The sequence below is a fragment of the Gorilla gorilla genome, chromosome 3 (genome assembly GCF_029281585.2).
Source record: "Gorilla gorilla gorilla isolate KB3781 chromosome 3, NHGRI_mGorGor1-v2.1_pri, whole genome shotgun sequence".
Lineage (NCBI taxonomy): Eukaryota > Metazoa > Chordata > Mammalia > Primates > Hominidae > Gorilla > Gorilla gorilla.
The window spans coordinates 10,994,510-11,006,814 of NC_073227.2; the positions used below are offsets into that span (position 1 = coordinate 10,994,510).

At 54.9% G+C, this 12,305-nt stretch overlaps 1 protein-coding gene across 1 annotated transcript in view; it reads left to right on the top strand.

The window, feature by feature from the left end:
* Positions 1 to 12,305, top strand: part of CFAP99 (cilia and flagella associated protein 99) — a 43,909-nt gene that overhangs the window by 1,704 nt on the left and 29,900 nt on the right. Inside the window, exon 2 of the mRNA XM_055384375.2 lies at positions 5,880 to 6,007. Within this exon, the coding sequence (XP_055240350.2) occupies positions 5,897 to 6,007 (111 nt within the window). The 5' untranslated portion in view covers positions 5,880 to 5,896. The remainder of the gene's footprint in view (positions 1 to 5,879; positions 6,008 to 12,305) is intronic.

The following is a 12,305-nucleotide window of genomic DNA, read 5'->3' on the forward strand; positions in this document are numbered from 1 at the left end:
CTCAGAGGCTCCCTTCCTATGTTTTATAGTTTGAAATTGTGCATGGGATGAAGGCTGAACTTGGGGAAGTGGGGTATCAGTTAGGTTTAGCTGCATGTATTGAAAAATCCCAACATCACAGTGGCCTAAACAAGAATATTACTCATATTTTTATAAAAGAGGTCCATGGAGAGGCAATCATGGTTGGTATGGCAGCCCCAACGTCCTCAAGGATCAGCTTTTCTATCTGCCATTCACGTTTCTTCATGATCCAGGATGGCTGCCCACATTCCTGCCATCACCTCCTCAGCCCAGGAACCAGCAGCAAAAGAGAAGATGGATATGCCTCTCTCGTTCAGGGAGACTTTCCAGAAGTCTCACACCTTTCCACTTCTTGAAGGTGGTGGGAGAACTTAGCCACACAACCATGCCCCAGCTGCCAGGGAGGCTGGGAAATGCCATCTTTCAATTGGGCAGCAGTAGACCCAGCTAAAAATCAGAGTTTTCTTATTTGGGAGGAAAGGGGTAGTGGAGATTGAAAAGCAACTAGCAAAACCTGCCACGTGGGGTTGTGCTTTAAGCACAAGCCATAGGGGCATGACTTGGCAGCAACCCTTAGGAGACTGGCTTTAATCAGGAGAAAAGACTATATTTTAATTAACATACATTTGAGATCTTAGGTAAATGAATTATCTCCTAGTGGTTGAGAGTGTTGAGCTGTTTTGTGTCTGATGGAATTTAAACCTCCTCACATAATCTCATTTGTGTCTATAAAATATTTCCTAAGGAAAGAGAAGCTTTAGTCTGCCCACCCTTTTTTTTTTTTTTTTTTTTTGAGATGGAGTCTCGCTCTGTCGCCCAGGGTGGAGTGCAGAGGCACGATCTCAGCTCACTGCAACCTCTGCCTCCCGGGTTCAAGCAATTCTCTGCCTCAGCCTCCCAAGTAGCTGGGATTACAAGCACCTGCCACCACGCCTGGCTAATTTTTGTATTTTTAGTAGAGATGGGTTTTCACCATGTTGGCTGGTCTGCAACTCCTGATCTCAAGTGATCTGCCTGCCTTGGCTTCCCAAAGTGCTGGGGTTGCAGGCATGAGCCACCGCGCCCAGCCTAGTCCAGCCCACCTTTAAAGTTGCCTTAAATATAAGATAGTCAAGTCCTGATCAATGGAGTTAAAATCAATATGAGAAAAAAATTTTTAAACTTGAGAATTAAATCCCACTTCCCACATAGATGGTACTTCACTATTAAAGCTGAACTTTGGAATGCTCAGGTGGGAGGATCGCTTGAGGCCAGGAGTTCAAGACCAGCCTGGGCAACATAGTAAGACCCCTGTCTCTACAAAAAAAAAAAAAAATTAAGCACAAAATTAGTCGGGCGTGGTAGTACACGCCTAGAGTCCCAGCTACTCCGGAGGCTGAGGCAGGAGGATCACTTGAGCTGCAGTGAGTTATCATCGAGCCACTGCCCTCCAGCCTGGGTGACAGAGTGAGACCCTAAATCAGGAAAAAAATAAAATCAGGCTGAGAATTTGAGAATGAATGAATGCATGAATATAGCTGAGATGCTGAAAGCAGGCGTCACAGTTGGATGAATTTTAGTACCTATTTCCTCCCCAAAGATGTGATTGTTTTGATGAAGTTCCTAGGCTAATTTCAGTGGGATTCAGAATTCAAGCGTCTCTTTTCCTTACATTCACCTTCACATACAGCTGCTCTGAGCCAGATTCAGGGGTGCAGAGGCCCCGCCCCAGGGACCTTCAGGCCGGACAGTGAACCAGGTTTCCAGGGGCAGGGCAGGACAATTTGAGTCAGGCTGGATTCCAAAGGAGCTCTTCACCCCCATCCCCATCTTCAACTTGGTTTGTCCATTTATTCCTTCCAGTTCATTCCTACCAGGTCCGCCCTGGATTGGGGGGTGGGCTTGGCATGGCCCTCTTGCTCCTCCTTGATTTGCATCACCAAAGGGTACCTAGGATCATCCTTTCTCCAGAATGCTCCAGCTCCAGGACAGGGGGAGACGGCAGGGAAACTGTTCCACCTTGGCAGCAGCTCCCGCCACACACACGCAGACGACCCACTCTCACCGCCCGCACCAGGCGCAAGAAGGGGCCCTTTTCCTGGGTGTATACCCTGTTCCTCCAGGCAGAGCTGTATCCAGAGCAGATTCAAAAAGGCTGGGGCAAGGGGACCCCATCCCAAGGCAGCCTGACCCACAACGTGACGTGGAGGCAGGGCAAGAAAACTCACTCTTTAACACAGTTTCTCTAGAAGTAGACTTTTACATTTATTTATTATTTATTTGACAGGATCTCAATGTGTCACCCAGCCTAGAGTGTGGTAGCACAGACATAGCCCAAAGCACCTTCAACCTCCTGGGCTTAAGGGATCCTCCCACCTCAGCCCCCCAAGGAGCTAGGACTACAGGCGTGCCACCACACCTGAGTCATTCTTTAATTTTTTTGTAGAGAAGTCCCCAGTTACGCTGTGGAGTTTTAAAAAACACCTCAGTGTGGCTGACCCTGGCGAAGATGGGGAGTGGGATTTGTGAGCTGTGAGCTCACTGCCTACAGGGAGCCCCCACTGCTCTCAGTAATGCCTGGAGTGAAACCACAAGTCCCCCCTCCCCAAAGAGCAATGCCCCAGAAAAGTGCTTCCTGCTGCCAGCAGCCTATTGCCCCCTGGCTGTGTTATGGCTGCCTGGATCCACCTACCCACCAGGGTTGGCCACCACGCCCACACTGCACCACACCGCATCGCACCCCTGCCATACTGGTGGCCTGGCCTGCTGGGACCCTCCCGAGGAGAGGGGCTGAATTCAGAGAGAGCAGGGACTTAGGGTGAGCCTGTCACAAGCTTAAGGCCCTGCCCTGAATATTCCTGCCTTGGCAGGCTCAGGGGAGGGTGCTCACTGGGCCTCCTGGGCCTTTCTGCTCACAGCTGTCGAAATCCCCACCCCAGAGACTCAGCTAGAGGGGATCAGAGGAGAGTGAAAGGACCCTGAGGCTGGGGTGGGGTGTGGGTGGTCTCTCTTCCATGGCCCAGCCTTCCAAGAAGCAAAGGTTTCCCGCAGGGTGGGCTGAGGCAGCTTAGGTGGCAGGTCCCCAGGGGCAGGCCATGAAGGGGGTGGGAACCCTCAGAGGGTCTGGGCAGCCTCACCCACAAATCTCTCTCATCTTGCCCAGGCAAGCCTGGCTGCAGCATCTACAGTTCAGCATCTGTGGATTTGCGGGTTTAATGGCTTCTGGTCTGGTGTTCTTCAAGCCAGCAGCATCACTGTCTCTTCCCTTGCCCTGAATCATCAGGACCGCACTGGCGGAGGAACACACAGCCAGGCAGCCTTGCTGGTCTCCAGACACGGGGTGGGGGGAGGGTGACCCAGCCGGGGCCCAGGGCAGGCTCCCAGGCAGTGACGGTCCTGGCCGTGCCAGAGGCCCATGCTCGCTTTGTTCTGGGAGGCCTGGTCTCCAGGGCCTGTTTTCAGCACCAGGGCTTCAGGCCAGATTTCCAAATTCCAAGCGGCCTTTCTTCTGGCCTCCTTAGAGAGAGGCTCCTGCTGGCCTCTGTGTCCATGCACGGCCAGGCTGGTCCCTAAAGCAGCCCCTAAAAGGACAGCCTGGCGTGGTGGCTCACGCCTGTAATCCCAGCACTTTGGGAGGCTGAGGCGGGCAGATCACCTGAGGTCAGGAGTTTGAGACCAGCCTGGCCAGCATGGTGAAATCCTGTCTCTCCTAAAAAAATACAAAAATTAGCCTGGCATGGTGGTGGGTGCCTGTAATCCCAGCTACTCAGGAGGCTAAGGCAGGAGAGTCGCTTGAACCTGGGAGATGGAGGTTGCAGTGAGCCAAGAGCACGCCATTGCACTCCAGCCTGGGCGACAAGAGCGAAACTCCATCTCAAAAAAAGAAAAAAAAGAACAGCCCATGTCAGGCCTCAGGTGGTGCAGCCAGCAGGGAGGTGGGGACACAGGCCCTGGGCTGATGCCATCCCTGGCCAGGGCCAGCATCACAGCCTTTTTCTCTAACTGTGCAGTTAAACCCATTCGCAGAACATGCCAGGTGCTCCTCCTGGAGACACCCCCGGGAGCCCCTGCCCTCCTGCTCTGTCCTTGTCCTGCCAGCCAGTGTCACCTTGGGGCTACCTGCATCACAGCCTGGAAATTCCCCACGACGACAGTCACTTGGGTTCAGCCCCTGCTTCCCAGGGCACCCCCAGCCGAGACTCCTCTGCATCCCTGACTCTTCCTGCACTGAACGTGTTCGGGGCGTCCCTGGCTCTGAAATATCATGACTCATTCCCTGTGCTGAGCTGCCAGCAGGCCTTGTCCGTCCAGAAGACCGCATACTTCAGTTCTAGGCATTTTCTTGTTATTTCTCTCTCTTGTCTTTCTGGAACTCCTGTTAATTGGGGTTTGGACCTTCAGGAATCGTTCCCTGATTTTCTTAGTGTTTTCCCCTACTTTCCATAGCTTCACCTTTTTCTACTCAGGGAGATTTCCTCAACTTTACCTTCCGTCTCCTGTTTATGTTTTTAGTTCTGTCATTGTATTTCGGTTTTCACGAGCCCTCTCTTTTTCTCCAGCCATTGCTTGTTCCTTGGGTGCTGTATCTCCTCTTCTCTTGCATGGCAGTGCCTGGTTTCTAGGCTTTTTCCTGCCTTGTGCATCGTTTTCTCCTGGTTCTTTTCTTATGGTTTCTATGTTTCATGTCAGAGGTTTCTCTAAAGTGTCTGGTGACACCTGGCCTCCCCTTCTCTCTGAGTCTTGGCCAGGGAGAGAGGCAGGGGGCAGGTCAACATAGACCCTTCAGCACGGCCAGGATCGGCATCTCACCAAGGACCCTCCAGTGTCAGTGGTGGTTGGTGGGGATCGTTTGCATTTTTTTAGTCAGTCTCCAGCCTGGAGGGTCCAGGTCTGGGGACTGCTACCTGGGGCTGTTCTAGCTTGTTGCAGGGTAGAGGAGAGGTGCTCCCACTGTCCCCAACTTTGGTGGCCCTGCAAGCCCAGCCTGGCCCAGAGCAGTGGGTCAGTCATGGAGCAAGAGGAGGGTGAGAAGGGCCCCCCTCTGCCCAGTGCTGCCCTACTGTCCTGCGTAGTCCAGCTGGAGCCCAGGCCTGCACCACACCCAAGGATGACGGCATTTGCTGACAGGCCCCGCTTCCTCTGAGGATAGTTTGGGGGCCACATGTTGTCCTTAGAGCTGGTTCCCAGGGTCCCAGCCTCCCCCTAGGCAGCTTCTCCAAGGTCCCTTGGGAGGGGCTCTGGGCGAGCCTGTCCCCTGGAACTGCTGCACCTCTGGAGTGTTCAGCACCCCCGCAAGCCCTCCCCAAGGCCCTGTTCCCCCATCGTCAGGATGGCGGCGTTGACCCCAGGGACCCCAGGCTCCTTCTTGCCCCAACCATGTGTGATGAGGTCACCCTCAGCCAGGACCTTCTGCTCCCCGGCAGGGCCTGACGAAGAAACCGTCACCTTCCTGGGCAAAGCTGAGGGACGCTCAGAGGCTGGTTCGAGAGGTGCCTGTGTTCTCTGCCGTGGGCCCCTTGCAGGGGTCACCCCATCCAGGAGGCATGGCTGTGGGGCCTGAGGGGCACTCGGCCGGCTTCGGTCTGTGGTGATGGGGGTGACCTGATGGTGAACTCACCCAGGCCAGCCTGGGCCCCTGAGCTGCAGAGGCCTGCAGGAGACAGTGCAGGACATGAATCTTGGGGTACCTGCCAGGGCCCTCACTCACATCCGGCCCTCCCCACTGCTGTAGGCCCGGCACCCTAGCCAGGGCCCCCAGTCACATCCGGTCTCCCTGCTGCTGCAGGCCCAACACCCTGGCAGACTCCTGTCGCTGCTGGGGAGGGTCCTGTGGCCACATCCCAGGTGTGGAGGGTGTGACCTGCACGGTTTGTTCTTAGGCTTCTGCCCTAAGAAGATGGCCTGCTATGGAAAATGCATTGAAACTGTGATCGAGCAACTCGACAAATTTACACCCAAGAGGGACAACCCTGAGCAGTTCCTGGAGGCTGCGGCCACCTCCCTGCAGGTAGGATCTGCTGGGGGCTCCTGGGAGGCCACGCCAATGGCACCTGTTGTGCAGCTGTTCTGGTTAACAGCATCAGATGCCTTCCTAACGACTGCCTTCCTTCCAAATGGGGAGAAGCTGACCGTGTTTTCCACAGAGACCTCTCTTTGTATAGAGAGGTGCTCCTGGCACCCAGAATGTGTGTCAGGCCAGGCTCTGGTGAAAGAAGCCTTGGCCGGGACCCGGGATATGACATCCACACTGCAGTTCCATCCTCGGTTAACACAGATGAGAAGGGTCAGCCCTGGAGCACCCCCATGCCCCAACCCCACTTTGGGGGGCATCTTATGTCGGGAAATGGGTCCTCCATCCCCCAGGCACCCCAGGGCTGTGGCAGTGAGGGTGCGCAAGGCCACAACTTGTGCTGTATTTGTGGTAACCGAGACTTGGGAATCACTGACTGGGTCTCCGACAGAGGCAGGGGCTGGCCTGGGCAGTGAGGCCCCCGGGGAGCCGAGGGCTGCAGGCGTCTGTACACACCTCCTTCATCTTCCTACCCACACCTGGAAGAAGTCACAGGCCCACCTGGAGGCTGCCCAACTCCTCAGCTCCTGTCCTCCCATCCCTGGGTTTTCCTCACAGCTCCATCCTGGTCCTGGCACTCCCTGCAACCTCGGCAGCCCTGCCCCACTCAGGGGCCTCCCTGTCACCTGGTCTCAGCTCCCGCCCCGAGGTGCTGATCTCACATCCACCACCTGTCAGTGGCATGTGCCTGGGGAACAGGAGCTAGGATTGCAGGGCCCCTGCCTCTAGGAATGTGGGACTTGGGCTCCATTGGATGGGGCCTCCAGAGGAAGCTGAGCTCACCAGGGGAAATCCTGGGGGGCTGTCACATGGGCCATCACCAACCCATCATTGCCCAGGAGCAGGGAGCGGGCACTCGCCCCCTGGAAAGAGGGCGCTCATAGCAAGTGTGCTAATTCAGGCCGCCTGCCTGTCCTTGCAGGCCACAGCCCTCTGTGCCGCTGTGCTCTGGATGAACTTGGCCTATGTGCGCTGCTTTTCTGCATGGCCCCTGGGGGCTGCCCTGGCCATGCTCCAGCTCCTGCTCTCACTACCTGCTCAGGTGCACCTGTGCTGTTCCCCCAGGCCGCAGTCTGAGCCCACCTTCCCTTGGGGTAGAATGAGGGGTTGATCCTTCATTAGCTACCTCTGGGGCAGCCTCAAGAAAGCCCAGAGGGGAGGTGGTGTGAGTGGGTTACAAAGGCTACAGGGGTTGGGGCCAAGGCCTCTGCCATAAGAGAAGGCCTGGGGCCCCCACCCATCCCTGCTCCCAGCTTCTGGAAGAGGGGCCTCCTCCGGCTGGGGCCTGGCAGCCAGCAGGGGCTGGAGAGGGGAGCAGGGCCTGTGCGCAGAGCTACAGGCCTCCGTGGGCACCTCTCCCTCCGCTTCAGCACCCTCTGGCCCCCAGCTCTTTCCCTGAGCCCCTAAGCACCGTGGGGAAGTGATGCAAACAGCTCAGGCCCAGGTTCATCCACACTCCTCTTCCCAGCTAAGGCCTCAGCACGACGGGCACACCTCTCATCCCGCCAGCCTGCCCTCGCCTTGCCCGTCCAAAACAGACAATAGCGAAGGCCCAGGTCCCCTTGGCCAGAAGCCCGTCCTGGGAGCTGGCGTCACCCACCCCGCTGCCTGGGCCCACCTGTAGCCCGGCCCCTCTGGCCAGCCCAAGAGCAGCTCCAGCAGCTCCTCCTGTCCGTCCCCCTCATTTCCCTCAGGATCTTTCCCGTCAGCCACCCGTGCTGCTACGTCTCTCACCCTAAAAACATTTTTTTTAAGTCCTCTGTACTCCCCTGAGGCTCCCGCGGTCCTTCCCTTCTATCTAACAGATTCCTCGAAGTCCCTGCCATCAGCGGCAGCTCTTCCTCCACCCTCCCTCACGCCCGTCCCGGCGGACTTCCCCCACCCCTCCACCCACAGCGCCAGTCTGGGTCACCCCACACCTCCTTGTTGCCAAATCCAGTGGGGCAGCCTCAGCTCCTCTGACCCAGCTGACCCCGCCCCCAGCTCCGGGGCCTTCCGATCAGCTTCCTGGGTACCCCCTGCACCAGGCCTGCCTCTCACCTGGCAGCCACTCCTTCTCGGGCTCGGGCCTCCCCTGTCGGGTGTGCGGGGTGCACGGGCTCAGCGGCTGCTCTCTGCTCTTTTTGCTATACATACTCCTGGTCCCCTCGCCTGCTGACAGCTCCTGCTCCTCCCTCCATCCTTGACCTCTCCCGAGCCTGGACTCACATCTCCTTGGGTGTCCAATGGGCACCTCCCGTGTGACACGTCAGTAGATGAATGAATCCATGTGACCTCCCCCAGAGCTGCTGATTCTGACATCCCCAGTTCAGCTGGCGGCCGCTCCGTCTCCGCTTGCTCCAGTGGGAACCCTGGCGCCTCCTGGGCACCCCCATTCCTGTAGCCCACATCTGTTCATCATCAGCTCTGCCTTCGACTCTGCCACGCGTGCACTCTGCTCCAGCTGCACTGGTCTCCTAGTGTTTCTGGAACATTCCACGTGCTCCCCACTGCACTAGCTGTTGCCTCCACCTGGGAAACTTTCCCCCTGACACTGTCTTGGCCTGCGCAGCCACACAGCACCTTGGCAGGGAAAGGCGGGTGTGTTTACCCCTTCCTCAAGCAAAAAGTGGTAAAGTTCATGTCTTTATTTCTTGATAATAACCATTACAAAAAAAATGAGTTTGTTACAACAAATAGTTTGGGTTTGGGTTTGTTTTCTGTAACCCACAGATTATTAGTGGTAGATGAGACTAGTATGTTACCTGGTGAGTCACAACGTGACTATCACAGGTGTGCATTTCCACGGGGAGCCTGGCACACCGATCCTACTGGCAAACTGGCAGCGGCAGACACAACGGATATCCAGGGGGCTGCCCAGCATGGATCTGCACAGATGCCTCCATTGGTGGCAAGGAGGCTTGTTCCTCAGAGGCACTGGTTTTTCAGATCCTTTCTTTCTTTTTTTTTTGAGACAGAGTCTCACTCTGTCACCCAGGCTGGAGTGCAGTGGCGCGATCTCTGCTCACTGCAAGCTCCGCCTCCTGGGTTCATGCCATTCTCCTGCCTCAGCCTCCCGAGTAGCTGGGACTACTGGCGCCCGCCACCACGCCCAGCTAATTTTTTGTATTTTTAGTAGAGACGGGGTTTCACCGTGTTAGCCAGAATGGTCTTGATCTCCTGACCTTGTGATCCGCCCGCCTCGGCCTCCCAAAGTGCTGGGATTACAGGCATGAGCCACTGCGCCCAGCCTTTTCAGATGCTTTCAAAAGCCCCTCACAAGTCCGAGAGGAATGGTGCATTGGATCCTGATCCAGTTTGGACAACTCGCTTTCCTCTCCAGCTATCAAGAAATTGTTGCAATTCACTGATTTTGCTAGGCCAAGGCTCAAGACTGCCACTTGCCAGAAAATTACGCAATACATAAACCAAATGGCAGACTCCGGACAGCAGACTGCAGTGAAATGCCAGAAAATTACACAATACATAAACCAAATGGCAGACTCTGGACAGCAGACTGCAGTGAAAGGCAGTGTTTTGGGTTAAATTGTGCCCCCCCCCAAAAAAAAGTACTAAGCCAGGCATGGTGGCACATACCTAGTCCCAGTTACTAGGACGTCTGGGGAAGGAAGATCCACTTGAACCTAGGAGTTCGTGTCCAGCTTGGGCAACATAGCAAGATCCCATTTCTCTCTAAAAGAAAAAAAATGAGCCAGGCATGGTGGCTCATGCCTGTAATCTCAGCACTTTGGGAGGCTGAGGTAGGAGGATTGCTTGAGGCCAGGAGTTTGAGACCAGCCTAGGCCACACAGCGAGACCTTTTCTCTATAAAAAATGTAAAAATTAGCCAAACACAGTGGCACGTGCTTGTAGTCCCAGCTACTCGGGGGCTAAGGAAGGAGGATTGCTTGAGTCCAGGAGTTGAAGGCTATGATGAGCTATGATTGCACCACTGCACTGCAGCCCGGGCAACAGAGTAAGATCCTGGCTCTTAAAAAAAATGTTGGCCGGGCGTGGTGGCTCATGCCTGTAATCCCAGCACTTTGAGAGGCCGGGGCAGGTGGATCACGAGGTCAGGAGATCGAGACCATCCTGGCTAACATGGTGAAACCCCGTTTCTACTAAAAATACAAAAAAATTAGCCAGGCGTGGTGGCGGGTGCCTGTGGTCCCAGCTACTCGGGAGGCTGAGGTAGGAGAATGGTGTGAACCTGGGAGGCGGAGGTTGCAGTGAGCCGAGATCGCACCACTGCACTCAAGCCTGGGCGACAGAGCAAGACTCTGTCTCAAAAAAAAAAAAATTGTTGAAATTCTAACCCCTGGTTACTTATGAATATGACTTTAGAAATATGGTCTGTGCAGATGTAATTAAGTTAAGGATCTAGAGGTGAGATCTGTTACAAACCACTGTGGGACTGACTGGCCACCTGTCCCTTTGCATCTTGGGTGCACCCAAGGTCAAGTCCAAGAAGACACATGTTCTTGCTATGAGAGTAATTGGCTCTCGTGCTTTCAGTGTGGATTGCCAATTGGCTCTCCATGGAGATCCACTGCTGCTCTCCTGGGCAGGTAGGGAGCACTTGTTCCCCTACACCCTCCCCAACCTCATGTGCAGGCAAAAATTATTATCTTTGCCAGTCAAATAGGTGGGAAAAGTCACTTTATTATTATTGTTTTTTTTGAGACACTCCCTCACCTAGGTTGCAGTACAGCTCATGGCCACTTCCACCTCCCAGGTTCAAGCAATTCTCGTGCCTGAGCCTCCCAAGTAGCTGGAATTACAGGCACGAGCCATCGCACCTGGCCAGCTTTGTGTATTTATAATCATCATTTCTCTTGTTATATTTTCCTAAGTTTTGAAGCAAGATGTATTTCACTTTGAACCATCTGTTCGGACCGGTGTCTGTTAGGAAACTGTGTTTGGATACAACAAAATCCATAAAAGCAGTAGCTTTAATCAATTAAAGGTATCTTTGCTCATATGAGAAGCAGTCTGCAGACAGGCAGTCTAGAGTGGGTTCAGCAGCTCCATGATGCCATGAAGAACTCATTCAGTTCCTCTCCATGCAGCCATCCTTAACATGTACTGTTGCCTCATAGTCACTAAATGGCTGCCCTACCTCCAGCATTGCATCTATATCCCAGGTGAGGAGAGGAGAAAGGCAAACAGTATAAGGCATGTGCCAGCTGAATCTGCCTTCCTTTCAAGGTGCTTTCTTGGAGGCCACACCTAGCAATTTGTCATTACATTTTACTGATTAAAACTGTCACATGGCTCTATCATCAAGGAGAGTTGCAAAATATGGTTTTAGCTGGGCATATTACCATGCCCAACAGGACGGCATTCTTTCTGTTAAGTGAGAAGTGCGGCCCTGCAGCCTCCGTTTCCTTTGCCTACTTTTCTAACTGACTTCAGGCTTTGCATTACTGATGAGCAGGTATTGGTGACATGAATCACAAATCCTGTTGTTAATTAGCCTCCTGGCCCCACACCCTTCCCTCCACCTGTGCCGGCCTGGACCTGGTCTAGCTCTTCCCCAACCCTGTGAGTCCAGCAGACAAGTGCACTTCTGGAGGTGCTGAGAAACCCCTGCAGCAGTCTCTAGCGATTGTGAATGCTGGACCCTTTGCTATTGAGTGCCTGCTGCTCTCCCTGGTTGGGGACTGAGGAGCCCTGAGCTTGACCAAGGCCCAAGATTTTATCACAAACTCAGAGACCCTTGGGCAGCCACAGGCCGGTCTCAGCAACTGAGGCTGGTTCCCCATTAGGAGCCCACTCCTGTAGCAAGGGCCTCTCCTGTCTCCTCTGGGAAAGAGAACCCACCCGGCCTAGGCCCATCTCTGCTGGCCTGGTCAGAAGGACCTGGTCCAGCACCCCTGAGGCATGTGTCACCCCCTGCCCCCACCCCCAGGCCCCAGGCCCCTCTCTGTGAATAGGCTGGACACCGCATGTCCTGGCGGCCGCCAGCCCAGCATCAGTGGCAAGGACCTGGCCGTGGGCCTGGCCCAGCCTGGCGTGGACTGGGATATCATTTACTGGCTCCTCACTCAGCTCTGCAGCTTCCAGGACCCTCCAGCTCAGCGTGGCCCTGCCCAACCTGCCTTGCCTGGGGCTGATGGCGTAGGGCTCAAGGCTCCGACCTTATGAAAAATGCATGCTCACACTTCCCAAACACAGACGTCATTGATGAGAAGCGGAGTCGCCGGTGCCTGAGCCGGGGAGGCCGGAGGAGGTTGTCAGCATCGTCCCGCAAAGT